We start from the raw sequence: 20,681 nt of genomic DNA on the forward strand, positions 1-20,681 counted from the left end.
ACAGCAGAAGACCACCCCATGTAACAGGTTTTTTTTGGCACTTTACATCTATTACATAACAAGCATTAAGAAAACATGCATACTATTTATAGCTATGGTCTTTGTAATGTACTGTATCAAAATCATTCTAGCACCAGAACTGCCAGAGCTCATAGAAATTAATTATTATTAGTGTCTGTGATTACAATTGCCAGAGAAAGGAGACTCAGGAGTGGAATACATTATCCATTTGTCAAAAGCTCTCCAGCAGACTGTGACTTGCATAAATGACTTGGATTTGAATCAAGCCCCTAACCGTGAAGGGGATATTTCATCCGCTCAGACATTGGATGTGCCTATGCAGACTGGTTAAACGTGCACATTCCACAAGACTGAAGGATTTCAGCACCAGGATCTGTGGACAGCGGCATCAGCACTGACTGCGGAGAATATACAGGGAGATACGCACCAAAAGCTCCCGAAAAACCCATCCACCAAAAGCTTCTACATTATAACTGCCTGACATCAGGTGGATTTCTTTACCAGCATCTTTACTAAGGCTGAGGGATATTACAAGACTGTGGAAGTTCAGTCTTGGAGACAGACAAAGCATTGCATTCACCAGCATACAAGGTGCCCATCTTGCTTCTTATAAGTGGATGTTAAAGGGCATCATCACTACTATAAGGCAAATTTCCATATTTGTTAGCAAGTACATTCTATGTGTGGAGATTGCTGCTCTCTTTTTCCAATGGGGATTTCATACTGTGTGTTTACCAAGAAATGACTGTAACTTTATGGCAAGTATAAGGCTAACGCTTCCCTATCAGCAATAATCCGGTGTTGGACAATTTGCTTCATAAAGTAGACGTGAATTCAGACCAGAAAATGGTAAGTTATTGAGATATCATGTATGTTTTGCTGTGTACTTTACACAATGAGTTAAACTAGTACAGTAGGTTTTACTTGCAATTCAATGGAAAACCTAAATAATAATGCAGCCTTCCTGAAATAACTGAGTTGTGATAAATGTGGAGCTGAGCTTTTCTACACCTGTATGTGTATTATATACATATTGTGTGTGTGTGCGTGTGGGTGTGCGTGTGCGTGTGTGTGAAGGTAGGTGTGTGTTACTAGATTCACATATATGTCCTTAGATATGTCTTCTATAACATACTGGATATATTTCTTAGCTGCCTGTATTATAAATCATTATGTATTTTACGGTATGGGGTTAGTTTAGCCATTGTGTTATTGGTATGCATTGGTTAGATATGTTTTCTGCTAGAGTGCATCCAAAAATACGTGAATTGTAAGAAATGGAAGAGCCCTACAGAGGAGTAGTCATATCATGTTGTAAGGCATATTGGACCACCCCCACCACCAAGTACTTACCCCAGTTCCAATACACCTAATGTATACATCTATGGGATTTGACATGGATACTGGATTTCAAAATCACTCGCTTCAAAATAACTATTCCTATGTGATTGACAGCATACCAGATCCTGCAGTTTCAAATATGGGTAACTTCACTAGTAGAAGATATATTAGATGATACTTCTGGACTAAAATGTGTGACTAAAGTAGTGACCAAATGTGTATAAGGACAGACAATGACTTTCATCATGCTACTACTACCTTGCAAGCTGTCACGCCACAATTATATCCCGTATCAATGCATTACGTTGCTAAACGGAAGCCACCAAATGTTGGCAATTTAAAATTGACCCTGCCATGCCAAAGTTACTTCAACATTCCCATTTATGCCTATGGTGAGAAAACTTAATTCACAATAAAAAATGACATGATACAAGTTACCTTCTGTTCTAAGTCTGCCACTTGATACACAGTTCATTCCTTGTTGCTATTGTTCTAATGAGATGCAACTTTCACCTACCACTTGGAATTCTATAGAAAAATATATTTTCTAGGTTCACTGAAAACATTGTAGATCCCACATTAATAAAATGGTTTATCAGTTTTGGACAGACCTGGTGACAAGCTTATTATGGAAGGTCCTGGTAGTGTGAATCATCAGGGTCAGATGCTATTACCAGAGGAACTGCTGTGCACATAGTGAGGAATTATATGATGTCCATTGAAATCAGCGATCATTGATTGATTTTTAATAGATGGCTGTCCTCTACATTGCTTGACCTGGCTTTTGGCTCTAGCTAATAGAGAAAGGTTAGATACACACTCCCAACAGTTTTACATAGAAGATCTACCCTTGAAAATTATTTTATAAACATAAATATCAATGTCCTGTAATAATATTATAATATTATTTTCCAGCAAAATAATCTTAAAATAGAGACTGTAGTCTGGAGCAAAGACATTCCTATTATTAAATTTTTTTTTTTTTCAATTAATAGGTGTTGCAGTTTTCATCGACACAGTTAGCCTAAGTTATACTGAGATACAGTACTTAATGCTATAGTACCACCATAAATTGGCTAAATATGCCATCACACGGTGATAAAATAATAACATAACGTGTGCAAACATTACACATAATATGGTGTGCAAATAGTATCATCGCATAGTGTGAAAATAATAATTCATACAGCACTCAAATAAACCTTCATACAGTGCCTTCATGATAGCTTATTATATTGTCAAATCAGCCTTAACTCCACCACTACACTATCATTACAATAATAATATATGCATACACATAACTCTGGGGTCTTCAGGCCCTGGGCAATTAATCTTTAATGCTGGCCATGATTTGGTGACCGGAAACAATTTGTATTGTTTTCTGTCACATGCTATTATTCCATGCCCCTTTAAAGCAGAAAAGCAAATTAAATCTAAAAGTTAATCTAAGGATTCTAACTGTGACGAACTATAGAACCCATCTGTAGACAGCACTTTTTTGGAGTTGTTGCTCCTCATCAGTACAGAATAGTGTACTGGTTAGCTGAGTGAGATGCCACAAGGAGAATCAGTACCTTCCAAAGGCTGCTTCAAAGGCATCTCACTCAGTCTACGGATGGGTGTCTCTGGTTTGGCTTTTAACCCAAGTCACGTTTCAAGGCTCTATTTCTTCCCTCTGAAAGAGAGCTATTTTGCATACTTTTCCCAGGGAGCATTTCTCTTGAGACTCCTTAACAGCTGTTTCTCCGCAAGGAGAATCAGTACCTTCCAAGTGCTATTGTATTACTTTTAATCGTTTTCTTTTGTTGAGTTTTTTTATCAACTGATTATGTGCACTGTATTTTCCTTCCAGTATGGATTCATTAATACCTGCTTGAAGTCACTGGTGATTGAGAAATATGGTGAGGAGACATGGGATTTACTAAGGTGAATTACTGTCATATAATACGTATTGCTTACAGGGTTTTCTTAGTATGAGTTCATATAAGCAGAATGATTTCATTAATGTTTTAATCACAGTTATTCACATTACTACATTATTATCTTAAAAATGTTACGTACTAAAACTTTATAATCAGTGAAATGATTGTATTGTATTGTAGTGGTTCTAAAGTCTACTAAGTAAATGGACAAGTAGATGTTTAGTATTGGTAAACACTAACATTTGGTGGAAAAGTTTGAGGTTGAAGGTTGTTAAATATTATAGAGGTGCTCATGGTATTGAAGATTTTTAGATATTATACACTGAGGTGTTGGCGGTGCTACCAAATAACGCAATAATAGTTTGATTCTATAAAAAATAAACGCCTTTTATTAAACGACCCACTTAGAGTAAATATAAACTTTTTTTCCCCAATATTTTTTTCAATATTCTCTGTTGACGAATATCTTAAAATATTTTTCCTAACAGTTGAGTCTCTTCTATACTGACAGAGATCTACGGTTCACCTGCATAGAAATAGAGTTGAAGGGGTTATACAGGACATTTTACAATCCGCAGCAGGGCAAGGGATGGCATGATATTAAAAACTGGCAGATACTCACCCCCTAGAGTGCCGCCTGCTTCAGAGCTGAGGTCCTGTTCTCCGCAGCCTTGGTCCCGGAATCTCCTGCAGCGGTCACCCGCCATTCATTGGTCGCGTCCTGCTGCAACCAATGGCTTGTCTCAGAGATGATGCTGCCATAAACGGCACGTGACTGCTGAGGCCAACGATTAGCTGCAACCATCTGTGAACGGCACATTACCAATGAATGGCATGTGACCGATGCTGGTGCTACTGAGACTGGAGCCGTGGATAAAAGGACCTCAGTGCTGCAGCGGGGGGCACTACAGGTGCTGAGTATTTGCTAGTTTATTATTTATGCCTTCTTCTGCTATGCTGCCGATTGTGAAAAGTCCTGGATAAACCCTGATAACATTCTGACTGCATATAGTCCCCACTAGAGGGAGCTAAGGAGCTTACTGCATTATAAAACAGTATGTAATTAGCTCCACCTAGTGGTGTCTGCAGACAGCCACGAAGTTATCATTTGACTGTATGTATATAGAGGGGATTTGGAGTTGTGTATGAGATACATTAATCGGCACAGAATCATGGACTTACATAAATAATAAAAAATGGTGAGCAAGATTGGACATTTACATTGGTACTACTACCTCGCATCTTAAGCTTTCTCTCCCCTTTTTGCTATCCAAAACATTTGCTGAGTTTACTCCTCAGCTTGATGGCTTACCCCCAAAACCAAACCTTTGGCCAATCTTTTAGATGTCAACGTTGTTAAGACTGAACTCTGGCAGAACAAACGCATTGCCCTGGAGACAGTTGGTGTCCAGCGTGGTGCCAGGCATTTTTCACAAGTAGCCAGTACATGAAAAAGCAGCACACCAGCACTTTCTCCATTTGCATCATCATGACTCGGAAAGGGAGTTTTCTTCAATGGCTCCACTTGTGTCAGAACATTTACATTGTAAATTATTCTATTGTACAAATGGCAATTGATGTGACAGCGTTTCTGTTTCAATGCTAAAGTTTGGCATTGATTCAGGTATTTTTAATTTGATCATTGTGGTGTCTGATGATTATCTGTATTGCTGTGTTTTTCTGCTCACTGGATACAGTCCATACAAATTGTAATTGACTTAACCCCTTAATGACCGGGCCTGAAAAGACCTTAATGACCAGCTAAATTTTTCTGGTTTTGCCTCTCTGCCTTTCAGCAGCCATAACTTTTTTATTTTTTCATTGAAGTGGCTGTATGAGGCCTTGTTTTATGCGGGAGAAATAGTAGGAATGTTCTCCGACCCCAGCTTTATTTAGCAGGTTTCTCTAAGATCAGGAGCTGTAAGTTACTGGAGCACTCATCAGCTTCTTCTACAACGATGCCAAAAGACGTAGCTGTAGGCGAAGCAGCGCCTGCCGTCAAAAAATGGTGGGCGGTCGTTAAGGAGTTAATCTGTAACTAAGTATTCTTCTATTTTGAAGTGGTCAACAACTTAAAGTCAATGACAGAAACAAAATAACAAAAAGATTGATGTTGTCTATACCATGCTCTAATAAAACTAAGTTAAGTTAATGGGACTCTACATTCTACATGAGACACTAATTATTGTAAATGCAATCGTAAATTTAAAGGGGTTATTAAAGAGGGTCTCCTGATGATATGCTGATCACCGGTTGTTGCGCTACTGTGACCCCTAGCGATCAGCTGTAAAAATGGTAAGGACCGGGCAACAAATGTTTAATTTCCCCGCAGCATCACCACAGAGGATATTACCGCCACAAATCTTTCGGCTAAGTCACGCCACTCTTCGTATCACTGTTTAAAAGTTTATAGCTAGGTGCAAACTGAGGGTAGGGGCAGTTTTTGTAGGTGATTATGGCTGGTGAAAAAGAAAAGCTATCAGCTGTTTTGCTCTTTATGGCAGATGTCGTATGATGGTAAATAGGTGCCAGGAGCCCTCAGTGAAAATTAAAATGAAGGCGCCAATGGGGGAGCCTTTAAAATGTTTGTAAAGTCAATACCAGAGACCAGGAGGATCAACTGTGTGTAACTAATGAATAGAACAACTGAGCTGAGACTCACTGATGCAAGATCTGCTTCATTAAATTTTTCTTTTTTCAAGCGGAATTGATATGTTTATGAATTTTTCTGAATTCAGAAGGGGCGGGTAGCATTTAAATATTGGGCACTGTTTTCATCACACCAGTGACTCTGTTCTACAGTTTTGTTTTATTAAAGTGCTATTTTAGTCACATGAATTATTGCTATGTCTTATGTTGCATTTTCAAGTTTATGATTGCATTTAAAGTAAAATTATCTTAGAATATTAAAATAATGTCTATTTTTAGCCCAGTTTTTATGATTGTGCAACATTACATTTTCTAGTATAACAGGAAGAATGTTGCGGGATGTGAGTCATTATATTTATTCTGTTAATATGGGGGCAGCAATCGTGTAATTGAAATGTATTTGGAAGTAATAACTTAGATTTATAGACATTATTGTGAAAGCAACATTTCGTGTCTACTTGGTAGTTGAGTGAATTAAATACGTTCTTTACCCTATTTACATGCAGCAACCTTTTTACTATTTTTTTTACACATGTTATGAGAGATAATGGACCATTTATATTTATGATTGATATCACTTAAAACAGGGTTAAAACTGGAGTGCAGGACACCTTCATGACTTATGAAGTGTACAAAGATGAAATCACACTGCAGTTAGTGGAAAAAGCCTGTCAGATGTTGGGTAAGTGTGCCTCAAAAAAAAGTTCACCAACCTCATTGTCATTGATTAATGATTTGAGTGGTTTAACTAAGGAAGTTGTAATATAATATATGAAACATGTCATATAAAAAGGTGTATATATATATGTGGCTAAACGCATGAAAGTGTGACCATCACACCTTGATGAGCTCCTTAGACATCCCATTCCAAAACCATAAGCGTTAACATAGAGTAGGGCCCCCATTTGATGCTATACCAGCCTCCAGTCTTTTGGAAAGGCTTTGCACAAGATTTTGTCTGTGGGAATTTGTACCCATTAAGTCAAAAGTGCATTTGTAAGGCCAGGAATTGATGTTGGATGAAAAGGTCTAGCTTGCATTCGGCATTTCAATTTGGTGTTAAATATGGTTGAGGTCAGCGCTCTGTGCAGCCACTTGGTTCCTCTACATCATACTCATCACACCATGTTTTTATGGACCTTGCTTTGTGCACTGGGGCACAGCCATACTGAAACAGAAAAGGGCCTTCCCCAAACTGTTACCACAAAGTTTAAATCTTAATATTGTCTAAAATATCTTTGTATGGTAAAGCATTAACATTAACATTCACTGGAAATAAGGGTCACTGCCCAAACCCTGAAAAACAGGCCCAGACCATCATTCCTCCTCCCCAAATTTTACAGTAAACACTAAGCATTCCAGTAGGTAGCACTCTGGGATTCTGCCAAATGCAGATTCGGCAATCGAACTACCAGATAGTGAAACATGATTCCTCATTTCAGAAAACACATTTCCACTGCTCCAGAGTACAGAAGAGATGCACTTTACACCTCTAAAGCCGAAGCTTGGCATTGCACATGGTGATCTTAGGCGTCTGTGCAGCTGCTCAACCAGGGAAGCCCATTGTATCAAGCTCCAGATGCACAGTTCTTATTTAGCTTTATTTACACGCCATAACCTTTAAGAACTTGACAGCCCCGCTCTGTGAGTTTACGTGGCCTACTGCTTCGTAACTGAGCTGTTGCTACTCCTAGTTGCTTCTACTTCACAATAATAGCACTTACAGGTGACCGTGGTAGATCTAACCGATACAAAAATTCTACAAACTGACCAGTGGCTAAGGTGGCATTCTATGACTGAGTCACTGAGCTCTTCAGTACGACCGATACTACTAGCAATGTTTATCTGTGGAGATTTCAAGATTGTGTGCTTGATTTTATGCACCTGTGTTCAATGTTTGTGGCTGAGAACACCTGAACTCAATAATTAGGAGGGGTGAGCACAAACTTTTGGCCATATAGTATATAGTAGTCCTTCTCAATGAATTACAATATCATCAAAAAGTGAATTTATTTCAGTAATTCAATTCAAAAAGGGAAACTCATATATTCTATAGATTCATTACACACAGAGTGACCTATTTCCAGTATTTTTTCTTCTAATGTTGATTATTATGGTGAACAGTTAATGAAAACCCAAAATTTGGTGTCTCAGAAAATTCGAATATTATATAAGCCCAATTTCAAAAATGATTTTTAATACCGAAATGTAGGCCTACTGAAAAGTATGTATAGTATATGCACTCAATACTTGGTCACGGCTCCTTTTGCATGAATTACTGCATCAATGCGGCGTGGCATGGAGGTGATCAGCCTGTGGCACTGCTGAGGTGTTATCAATGCGGCGTGGCATGGAGGCGATCAGACTGTGGCACTGCTGAGGTGTTATGGAAGTCCAGGTTGCTTTGATAGCGACCTTCAGCTTGTCTGCATTTTTGGGTCTGGGGTCTCTCCTCTTCCTCTTGACAATACCCTATAGACTCTCTTTGGGGTTTAGGTCAGGCGCGTTTACTGGCCAATCAAGCACAGTGATACTGTGGTTATTAAACCAGGTATTGGTACTTTTGGCAGTGTGGGCAGGTGCCAAGTCCTGCTGGAAAATGAAATCAGCATCTCCATAAAGCTTGTCAGTGGAGGGAAATATGAAGTGTTCTAAAATTTCCTGGTAGACGCTGCGTTGACTCTGGACTTGATATAACACAGTGGACCAACGCCAGCAGATAACATGGCCCCCAAACCATCACTGACTGTGGAAACTTCACACAGGACCGCAAGCAACTTGGATTTAGTGCCTCTCCACTCTTCCTCCAGACTCTGGGACCTTGATTTCCAAGTGAAATGCAAAATTTACTGTAATCTGAAAACAGGACTTTGGACCACTGAGCAACACACCAGTCCTTTTTCTCCTTAGCCCAGGTAAGACGCTTCTGACGTTGTCTCATGGAATGCAACAGTTGTAGCCCATGTCCCGGATACGTCTGTATGTGGTGGCTCTTGAAGCACTGACTTCAGCCGCAGTCCACTCCTTGTGAATTTCCCCCATATTCTTGAATGCTCTTTTCTAGAAGATCCTTTCAAGGCTGCGGTTATCCCTCTTGCTTGTGCACTTTTTTCTACCACACTTTTTCCTTCCTCTCAACTTTCCATTAATATGCTTGGATACAGCACTCTGTGAACAGCCAGCTTCTTTAGCAATGTCCTTTTGTGGCTTACCCTCCTTGTGAAGAGCGTCTTCTGGACAACTGTCAAGTCAGCAGTCTTCCCTATGATTGTGTAGCCTACTGAACCAGACTATTGAACCATTTAAAGGCTTAGAAAAGCTTTGCCGGTGTCTTGTGTTGGTTAGCTGATTAGAGTGTGACAACATGAGTCTACAATTTTCAACTTTTACCCAATATTCTAATTTTCTGAGAGACTAAATTTTGGGTTTTCATTAACTGTTAGCCATAATTTTCAACATTAAAAGAAAAAAATGCTGGAAATAGATCACTCCGTGTAATGAATCTATATAATCTGAGTTTACATTTTTTAATTGAATTACTGAAATAAATTAACTTTTTGATGATATTCTAATTCACTGAGGACTAGTGTGTGTGTGTGTGTGTGTGTGTGTGTGTGTGTGTGTGTGTGTGTGTGTGTATATATATATATATATATATATATATATATATATATATAAAATCTCCTGTGTGTCCTACGGCAGCACCTACACAGGGGTTAATGTCTATTGCCTGCCGGATAGAAGGGACAGGGTTAATAAGCAGTATATGCTCAGCCTTGCCCTATAAAGCTGCCAGAGGCAAGAATGAAGATGCATTTTATTTGTCTCTTGCTGTGGATAGCAGACAAAAGGCAAAGACCTTCAGTGTTATTTCAGGCCCGCTATACCGAGAGTGTTCTCTTTCCCTAAGGCCTAGGATACAGGGTTGAATGTACCATACTCCGCTGATGCTGTATACAGGTGATACCTGTCCCTCAGCGCCGGACCACAGCCATTCTGAACTCCAGTATATGGATCCCTTGAGATGTATGTATCAAGGCTATTTACCCTCTGATACCTGGGGACCCAAGTTACCTGTGCCTCCTGTCTGACATCGGGTGCACCAACATGGCCGCTGCTCTAGTTTCCTGGTAAGGTATTTCAGTTTGGCCACTGTAGTGGTGTTGGTAGTTTGGCGTATGCACCTCCCTTCTCAAAAATGTCCACAGCACAGTTGTTTCCCGGTGCCTGGTGTTATGTTCGCTGTGTTTAAAGGTCTGGTTATGCATATGTGATCCTATGCTCTGTCTGGGCAGCAGGATCCTTTATAGTTTAAATGTGCCTGTATGGTATTATTTCCTCCTCTGTGCAATACCCTGCTTTATTAAATCGGTGCCTCCTTATCTTTCAGATGGCCTCCCCTTCTTAAAGCAGGACAAAGTGAAGGAAGTATAGGCACAACTTACTATATGCAGCATTGGGGTTTGCTGCTTCTGTGTTTCTGAAAAAGCACATTGATTCATTACATTGTCAGCTGTGTGAAACCTTTCAGTTAGCTCCAGGCTCCAGGAAGAGAGCAAGAGCGCCCCCTCCTGTCCTAGCTGATACATCTAATGATAATGCCAGATATGAGAATAAATTGCCATCAGATTTTGATAAGTCAGAGAATGACTACCCTGATAGCATCTACTTAGTCAAAAAGGAGAAAATTGCTGACTTTATTAAGGCTGTAAAAAAACAAAAAACTTTTTTTCTTGATTGAGGCAAACCAGAGGAAGAATAATTTCTGCTTGCTGCTTTTTTCCCATCATCCCTCTTGGGTACTGAACTGGAAGGTGTGCTAAAATATTAAATGGAGAAAAAGATGTTTCTTTCTCTTCTTCCCCCAGGAGATCAAATTGTGATCCCTTCGTGGCTAAAGGGAAAGATCACCTAGGGCAAGGCGCAATTTCCAACAAGAGACAGAAGCGTTCCAGATACAACAGAGATCAGAACTTCAAGACCAAGAAGTCCTCTGATCAGAAAAGTCAGGGCCAATATTCCCAGGCTACTGGATCCACATGTAGGGGGCAGACTCCAGACCTTTGGAGCTCAGCGGTCCAAAACTTCATTAGAAGCCTGTGTCCCCTTGACTATACAGCGGGGGTACGCCCTGGAGTTAAAAACTCGTCCACGGGATTGGTTACTGTTAAATAAAAACAAAAACTCCAATGTCCTTTACCTTCTACAGGAATTTATACGACAAAAAATAAATAAAAAAAAAGGGCTTTGGATTAAGTTCCACCACTAGGAAGAGGCCAGGGAGTGTACTCTCCTATATTCGCTGTTTCAAAAGCGGGAGGAAGATGGCGGTTGGTCATAGGATTGACATATTTGAACAAATTTATCAAACAGAAATTCAGGATGGTAAACATCCAATCGATGACCAACGTCCCTCAGGCCAACTATATGATGGCTACTATCGACCTCATGGATATGCACCTACGTATTCTGGTCCTTGAGGCTCACGGGAAGTTTCTCCGCATTACAGTTCCTATTCAGGGTCAAATTCTTCATTTCCATTTCTCCTACATACCCTTCAAGATTGCCTCTGCTCTCTGGGTTTTTACCAAGGTGGCTGAGGTATTTTAATGGCCGCAGTCGCGGACCGCCCCAATCTCTCACCTGCGGGCGCCAGCAGACCTCTGACTTCCTGCCGGCATCTCTCTCCCTGGAGACGCCAGCACATGTGGCCGTACTGATCTGCAGTTTCCTCTAGGGTGCAACTTAAAGGGCCAGCGCGCGCACATGTATGGCTGGGTTCACACGTGGCGGAATTTCACTTGAATTCCGCTGCGGACACTCCGCAGCGTTAATCCGCAGCGGAGCCGTTTCTCCATTGACTTCCACTTTTATTTAGCAGTGTTCGTTTAGACGATGTGTAAAATTCCGCTGCGGAGCATAGGCTGCGGAGCGGAATTTGGTGTCCGCAGCATGCTCTGTCTGTTGCGGACCAGTGGCGGACTGGTTGCGGACTCATGGCGGAATTTCTCCATTGACTTCAATGGAGATTCTAAATTCCGCAATGAAGTCCGCAGCTGTCATGCACATGTTATGTGTGGTGTGGATGCGTCTTGCTTTTTTGACATGACATTTCTTCATTCTGGCTGGACCTATGTATTTCTAGGTCTACAGCCAGACTGAGGAAGTCAATGGGGCTCCCGGAATTACGGGAGCGTTGCTAGGAGACGTCAGTAAATAGTCACTGTCCAGGGTGCTGAAAGAGTTAAGCGATCGGCAGTAACTGTTTGTGCACCCTGGACAGTGACTACCGATCACAATATACAGCAACCTGTCAAAAAAATAGAAGTTCATACTTACCGAGAACTCCCTGCTTCTGTCTCCAGTCCGGCTTCCCAGGATGACGTTTCAGTCTAAGTGACGGCTGCAGGCTGCAGCGGTCACATGGACTGCCGCGTCATCCAGGGAGGTCGGGCTGGATGCCGAAAGAGGGACGCGTCACCAAGACAACGGCCGGTAAGTATGACATTCGTTTACTTTCACTAGGGAAAGTGCTGTCCCTTCTCTCTATCCTGCACTGATAGAGAGAAGGGAAGCACTTTTACCGCAGTCCGCAGCAGCTAGTCCGCATCAATTTACTGCACATTTTGGGCAGATCCGCCGCAGAATCTGCAACGCAGATTCTGTGCGGCATTGATGCGGACAGCTGCGGAGGAAATCCGCCACGTGGGGGCATGCCCTAAAAGTTCCCTGACCAATCCGCAGATCACCCAGGACTATAAAAAAGGGCTCTGCCCTTCCACTCGTTGGATGAGCTTTGTTGTTGTCTGCACATGTTCGTATTGCAAATGGTCCCTTAGTTGTATCCTGTTCCCAGTGTTCCTGTATCCTGTAACTGTGTTTGTTCCTGAGCTGAAGTCTAGTGTTAGTCATGTTGTGTCATCTGCCACGTCCAGTGTCATCTGCCATGCCAAGCATCATCTGTACCACAAATCACCTGTGCCAAAGAGTCTGTTACACCTTGTGTCTGTCTGGACTCTTACAGATACTATTTTGCTAAGACTTTTGCAAAGACTGCGGTTTGGCCAACTGCCTCTCGCTACGGCAGAGCGGCCTAGTGGGTCCACATACCCCAGGATCTAGAGGAATTAATGAAATGGTCCAGAATGGAAATGTCCTTATCCTCTAACAGTGAAGAAATTAGAGCGGTCAAGTTAACCCTGTTTAAGTTCCAGCAACTCCTACAACAGCAGCCAGTCCAGATCCAGTCTGACAACCTTCTGACTGTGTTCTATCCGAACAAACAGGGTGGTACCAGAAGTGCTTCTGTGACACAGGAATGTGGTCAAATCATGGAATTGGCATAAAACAACCTCCTGTCTATTTCAGCCATGCGCATCAGATGGGACTTTAACACCAGAGTGGACTGGTTAAGCTGATATTCCTTACGTCTGGGGGAGTGGAACCTAAATCAGAAGGTTTTCCTATAGATCACAGACAGAATAGGAAATTCTCATCTGGATGTCATGGCATCCAAATCCAACACCAAGACCATTAACTTTTGCTCTGTTTACAAGAAGGTCCTTCCTGTGGCCATAGATGGCCTATCCATATTCTGGGAGAGGACCTTCATTTATGTGTTTCTTCTGTTAATTCCTCGAGTCCTGATGAAGATTCAGGACGAAAGGAAGCCATTGTTTGCCATTGGCCCAGAAGGGTATGATTTTCACTCAGGTTAGCTTAATCCAGAGGAAGATCATGGAAGCTACAATCACACAAGAATCTACTGTTCCCTCAATGGTCCTGCATCCCAATCTTGGATACCTGCACCTGACAGCCTGAAGACTGCGCAGAGCTCCCTAAAATCCAAGGACCTTTCTGAAGAGGTGTCAACCTCTAGGAAACCAAGTACCTCAAGTCTATTCCCGCATCTGGAATATATTCTTATCCGAGTGTTTCCAGAGAAACAGACCTGTTTGATGTGACTTCCCTTGAGTTTTTACAAGAAGGGACTCAGACCTGACACGCTTAAAAATTAATATAACGGCAATTAATGCCTTCTCTGAAGAAAAGTTTACTCGTCACCTTTTGGTGTCCAGACTCTTCAAGGGAATCAATAGACTGAGAACTGTACCATAATGGGACCTTTCTATGGTCTTAAATCACCTATGTAATCCTCCCTTTGAACCAATAGGGGAAGTGTAAAGGATTTGCCTGACATAGCTTCTGTGTCGACGCCCGTGGTTAATCAGCCTGCATCTGTGCCTAGCTCTGCTAGAGTGACTCGTTCTGCTACCACTCAGGCTGGTAGGCTGAGGAGTGGGAGAACCTATCGCAGCCTGGCCAGACGGTTCTAGCTCCCGCCCTTGGTCTATGTATACCTTAATTTGCTGCTTGTCCTGTGCCTGTGATTCTCTTGGTTTCCTGGCTCTGCTGTACCTGCGATTTACTATTGACCTGCTTCATATTGACCCTGGCTTGACTGACTACTCTCCTGCTCTGCTTTTGTTACCACGTACACTCCTGGTTTGACTCGGCTCGTTCACTACTCCTGTTGCTCACGCTGTTGCCGGGGGCAACTGCCCCACTTCCCTTTCTTCTGTGTACCCTGTCTTGTTGTCTGTCATGCACATATTGAGTGTAGGGACTGTCGCCCAGTTGTACGCCGTCGCCTAGGACGGGCCGTGCAATAGGCAGGGACTGGGTTGTGGGTAGATTAGGGTTCACTTGTCCTTCTCCCTACTCCGTCATTACAGGAAGGTTCTCTGAAGTATCTTTAATTTAAGACTCTGTTTTTAGTGACCATAACATCAGCCAGAAGAACTGGTAAAATACAAGCCTTGTCCTCTAAGGTCCCATACCTGAGATGTCTTCCTGATGCTGTTGTCCTGAGAACCATGCCAGGGTTCCTTCCAAAGGTTCATTTAGTGTCAAACATAAATCGGGGAATAGTCCTTTTGAGTCCAGTGCTATCCTCAAACCTGAACCTACTTCATGTGAAAAGAGAAATCCTGGCATATCTTCAGCACTCTCGACTCTTCAGGAGTTCCGAGGCATCATTCCTTAAATTTCACGGGTCCAATAAAGAGAATTGAGCTAGCCAGTCAACTCTTGCCAGATGGATTAGAGTTCTTATCAGAAAGTACTATGAATCTAGGTCGTCAAGATTCCCCCCTTAATATCAGGGCACATTCAATCAGATCCACCACCGCCTCATGGGTGGAAAAGTCCAAATCTCTGTCTTGATCAAATCTGTAAGGCAGCAACATGGGCATCACCATCCAACTTCGTGAAGCACTGCCGGCTGGATGTCCATTCTGCAGAAGGTTCGGCCTTTGGTAAACGAATGCTTAAAGCTGCTCCCTCCCTTGATACACTGCTTTATAAGTCCCCTGTGTAAGTGCTGCCGTGGGATGAACAGGAATTGGAAAGTTTACTTACTGAAATTTTCATTTCCTGTAGTCCAAGGCAGCACAATATCGCACCCAATAATTTTCTACTGCTTGCAACTAATGCATCTTCATTCTGGTCTCTGGCAGCTTTATAGGGCAAGGCTGAGTAATTGATTAATTTAATTGTTTTTTGCATATACTGCTTATTAACCCTGTCTCTTCAATCCGGCAGTCAATAGACTTTAACCCCTGTGTAAGTGCTGCCTTGGACTACAGGAAATAAAAATTTCAGTAAGTAAGTTTTCCAAATATATATACATACTGTGTATGCATGTATGTATGTATGTATGTATGTATGTATGTATGTATATATAACTCCAAAAAGATGTCATCCGCACAGCCTCAATTGTATGTCGGTGCAAGCCTGCCCGGGTCAAGACCAAGGGACCCAAAACAAGTAGATCCAAAAATCAGGCAGCACTCCAAGGCGTAAGCAAAATGGTGATGGTGCTTTATTGGTCCATAGAAAAATGCGAAAAAACGCCTGTGTTGAGCTGAAATGTCGCATTTGTCTATGGACCAATAAAGCACCATAACCATTTTGCTTACACCTTGGATTGCTGGCTGATTTTTGGATATATATATTTGATTGAAATTTAGACGAGTATTCCAACCGACACTCACGCCAGGAACTTTATCCAGCATCCTAATCAGGAGATTTCATATCGATATGAGAGAGGAGAAATAACACACAGACAATGCTCGTATGCGCAAAATACTCCTCTACGGTTTATTGCCAAACTCAATTACAATAATATCATTCAAAAGGGATGTAGTATTGAGGTTAACCAATCAGAGGCAATGTGACAATAACTTTCATTCAGCCAATAGCAGACCATAGGAATATTTAAAATGCATTATTATAATTCTTCATTAAAATGCTGACATCAGGTAACACCTGGAGACAAACATACAATAGAGTGGTGTTAACTGTTCTTTCCCATAGAGGCCACATCAGTGTCTATTTTATTCTCATCTCACTTCCCTTCTTCGTAATGACTAGTCTGTTCATACAATTACAAATCCCCCAAGGTCAAACACACAGTTCTCCGTATCACACATTATATAACTCAGAGAAACATATTTTTGCAGAACTATGTAGAGGAAAAGTCATTAAAAAATTGAGAATACATATCTTCATAATTCAGCATGCTGGACAATTTATAATGTAATTTAATACAGAGAATATAAGCAAATGGACCATCCATCACACTAGTCTGCAGGGTTAGTATACAACAGTAGAATCCCACACAAGCTCTTCGATCACCCCTAAATCCTGGATCCAAAATCTCAGTAACTTATTGTTACTTGTCCACAGCCTTTCCAGGATCTACATCACTGAAATAAGAAACCTGGGTGACACTTGAACTTGATGAATGATTTGTCCTAATATATATGTATATATATATATATATATATATATATAAAATATATGTATATATTTTACACTAGTCATAGACAAGCATTAATTTAATCAGTTATTCTTCCATTAAAATGTTTGCTAAACTTGATTGTTAATTTTTATGGAGACATTGCTTAAAGTATGGCCCCCTAGGTTTGATTTGCTGCGGAAAACTCAGAAGCAAATCTGGCCCAGATACCGCAGGGAATTCCAGCCGAAAGTCCGCACCAAATCGTGTTTGATTTCGTGCAGACCTTTTGGCCGGAATTGGCGCAGCAGACACCAGATGAGGAAAGCAAACAAAAAGGTCAATACTTACCTCCCCCTGGTCTCCCACACGTCACTCCTCCCAGGGCTGGTGTCAGTTTTGCCGGCGTCTTAAAGTGACATTTTCTCCCATGTGACCACTGCAGCCAGTGATAAACTTAAAGAAGGCCATGTGTTTGGCAGAAAAAAAAACTGCACCAAAAACTGCATTTATATTGTGTGGATTAAAAATGCCACATAAAAAATAATGTTACTTTATAATTTAGAACTGTTTTTAGATTGTAAGAAAATAAATCTGTGTGTGAAGAAGGCCTTATAAACTAACAAAATATCTTTGGTTTTTGTTTTCCTCTCCTTTTCTTTCTAGGTTTAGTGTTCCTTAACTCAGGGGAAAAATATAACCAACCAGGAAAAATGTAATCTGACAGTCCCCATAGATACTAGAGCTATGGCTGGCTTTATAGAAATGTGTTTCCTTGTATAGTGGAGGAGGGGTGGAGGAAAAGAAGGAGAGTAAACCACACTAAAGGAACCTGCTAGGCTAACAGTAGATAATCTGAAATCATCAGTATTAGATACATTACAGTGCTTTAATTAATTGGAGATGTAGCCTATCCAATATATATTTTCCATCCTTATATCTATTTTAATATAAATGTAGATCCTTCAAAGAAAGGAACATGAAGTGGACAAATAGCTGCTTAGCTTGTAAAAAGCACTTTATTCCAAATAAAATTGTCTTATTTTTATAATTTTTGCGATATCAATGTTCATACAAGAGGGACAATCAACGTATTATTGTTCGCAGGTCTTAACGTATTCTAATGATCACAGTGATCATTAGAATAATTTAAGACTTGCAAAAAATAATACGGTACGAATAATCAATGTTAATACGCTGATTGTCCCTCTTTTGTGAACATTATTTCCCATATCTCTAGTTGTGAGAAATTTTGGAAACATTTAAATACATATTGTATGTGGGAATGATATGCGCAGGTCTCTAAATAAGTTGCAAACTTAAAGCAAATTTCCACCATTAAAAAAATTTTTTTTAATATCTAAATTCTGTACTGATTGATTTCTTAATGTATTTTTATAGCAGGCAAAGCTTTGGTTTTTTTGATAAAGAACTCCAAATCCGCTGCATAGATTTAAATCCTACCATTCCGGCTGTCTGCAGTCACCACTAGAGGGAGCATGAGAGCTTACTGCATACTGATGTATTGAACTGAATGATGAGCCCGTACGCAGTAAGCTCCCATGCTGCCTTTAATGGCACTTGCAGGCAGCCAGACCGTTATTTTACCCTATGTCTATGCAGGCGATTTGGAGATATGTATCAGAGAAACATGGCTCCGACTTCTATAGAAATATCCAGTATTAAGTACTCCATAAGCACATAATTTTGGCCCCAAAAAGACATGGTGTTAAAAGGTGGACACTTACTTTAAGGTTAAGTGTCCCTTTGGTTTCCCTGTTTAACTTTATTAGTATTTATGATACGCACTTTGTTATCTGCATAATATACACTCTGATAACCATAGACCCACATGGCAATTATCCGAATGGGTTTGGATTCATCTACACGGCACTATGCCATGTTTAGTTTGACTGCTGTAAAAATGTTGCATTTAGTGACTTATTTTTAATATGTTTCATTTGCATATTTAATGAATGTGGAATATGAATTCTTCTGTAATAAAGACTAAATTAAAATGAACTGTTCCCCAGGTATTTCGCAAGAGGCTGTGCTGCAGCAGTTTGGAGAGTATTTCTTTGAATTCTGTAAAAGGTCAGGCTATGACCACATGCTGAGGACTCTAGGTGGAAATCTCTATGAATTTATTGCTAACCTGGATGCTTTACACAGTTATCTATCGCTATCTTACCAGGTGAGACACCTTAGAACGGATAATGTATGTTGTGTTACTAAGTTCAAGAAACCAAAACAGGAACAAAAAAAGAAAAATCCGAAAAGTTCATATTCATTTTAGATGATTTATGCATGAATTTACTCATGGGCAGACATAAAGGAGAGTGGCCCCCAAAGTAAGTGCAAAATGGGGCTCCCGCCTAGTTGGGTTTCATGTCAGCAAACTGTCCCGCTGTGGTGTTTGTTGATCCTTCTTCCCATCTCATCCCGAAATGGTTTATTTCCTTTTTTTTTTTTTTTTAATTTGTAATGTGGAAAGGGAGCCTTATGTACTACAGAAAGGGCATCAGTAACTTCCAGAGCTGCGATACACCCTCAGTGGCTTCTGTGTACCTGCAAATATCTAGTCAGCAAATCCTCTGGCATCAAGTCAATGCATAAAGGCATGCATACCTGGTCAAGAGGTTCAGCTAGTGTCCAGGCCTAAGTCCAGAATGGAGAAAATATGAGAGTGACTTAAAGATAGAGAAGTTTTTGAATTTTGGAAATTTTTGATCCTCTGGGATTTTCAGAACAAGAATTTCTAGACCTCACAGAGAATGGTGAGCAGAACAGAATCAAGTGAGCAAACGTTGTATGGGTAAAAAAAAAAAGCTGTGTTAATGGGAGAGGTCTGAGAGGAGCTACCCGACTGGTCCCCGCTGATAACTCCACATTATAAGAGAATTTATGGAAACTATGTGAAGAAAGACACATCTTGGACTGCCAAGGACTAATTGACTATTCTAGTCATTAAACTCTGGGAACTGGTGCCAAAGCCCACAATATGGCAACCATTCTAAAAGCCTCCTCAGCCATATAAAACACATTGAAAATAAATATAAATTGTATACAATGTTTCATACTGAATGAATAAAAGGAACTATTGGCCATGATGTGCCACAAATTAACCATATACCCTTGTTCTGTACAGGCCATGAATGCCCCTTCTTTTAGGGTAGAGATGAATGATGATGGCTCAATGCATCTGCATTATTACTCGGACAGAAGAGGACTGTGTCATATTGTTCCAGGTATTACCATTGTATATTATATTTGTGATTGATAATTGTAACAAGAAAGCTCCAGGGCAAAGCAGCTTTCAACTTAGTCTGCCGTTTGGTCTGTGGAATCTGTTGAGGGTCTCTGCAGTTGGGTATCTTTACAGTTGGTCGGTTGGTAGTGATGGTCTGTGCCATAAAGTATATTGAGTACATTAATGTTACTTCATGAGCAAGTGGACGGCAATGCTGAGGGTCACTATGAAGTATTGGAGGTAATCATCATGATGAACTAGTATAAATCTATGCCGGTTTACAATGGCGTTGTAACCATGTAACTACAAATAGACTGGTTGCACTAAACACATATATTCTAAAGGCCCTTTTACACCGGCCGATAATCGGCCAGTGCAGCGAGCGCCGATCAACGAGACATCGATGATCGGCACTCGTTTGCTCCTGTCACACGAAGCTAAGGATGGGAACGAGCGGTCGTTACTCTGATTGCTCGTCCCCATACCTTATTATCATGTCGGCAGCGCGTCTCCCCATTGTCGGAGATGTGCTGCTGACAACGATAATATTTTACTTTTTTAAAATGATACGGCCAGCAGATTATCGATCGTTTACTTGTTCATCTGCTGATCGCTGCCCTCTTTACACAGGGCAATTATCGGCAACGAGCGTTTGATGAAGGCTCGTCTGCCCCATAATCGCCCAGTGTAAAACCCC

At 40.9% G+C, this 20,681-nt stretch overlaps 1 protein-coding gene across 1 annotated transcript in view; it reads left to right on the forward strand.

Annotated features, from left to right (window-relative positions):
• The first annotated feature begins 249 nt into the window (after positions 1-249).
• The window catches only part of LOC142760819 (guanylate cyclase soluble subunit beta-2-like), a 57,035-nt gene continuing 36,603 nt past the window's right edge, over positions 250-20,681 (forward strand). The window contains exons 1-5 of the mRNA XM_075863999.1: positions 250-870; positions 3,215-3,288; positions 6,521-6,615; positions 18,768-18,928; positions 19,883-19,982. Coding sequence (XP_075720114.1) covers positions 868-870; positions 3,215-3,288; positions 6,521-6,615; positions 18,768-18,928; positions 19,883-19,982 — 433 coding nt within the window. The 5' untranslated portion in view covers positions 250-867. The remainder of the gene's footprint in view (positions 871-3,214; positions 3,289-6,520; positions 6,616-18,767; positions 18,929-19,882; positions 19,983-20,681) is intronic.

This window comes from Rhinoderma darwinii, chromosome 4 (genome assembly GCF_050947455.1).
Source record: "Rhinoderma darwinii isolate aRhiDar2 chromosome 4, aRhiDar2.hap1, whole genome shotgun sequence".
NCBI lineage: Eukaryota > Metazoa > Chordata > Amphibia > Anura > Rhinodermatidae > Rhinoderma > Rhinoderma darwinii.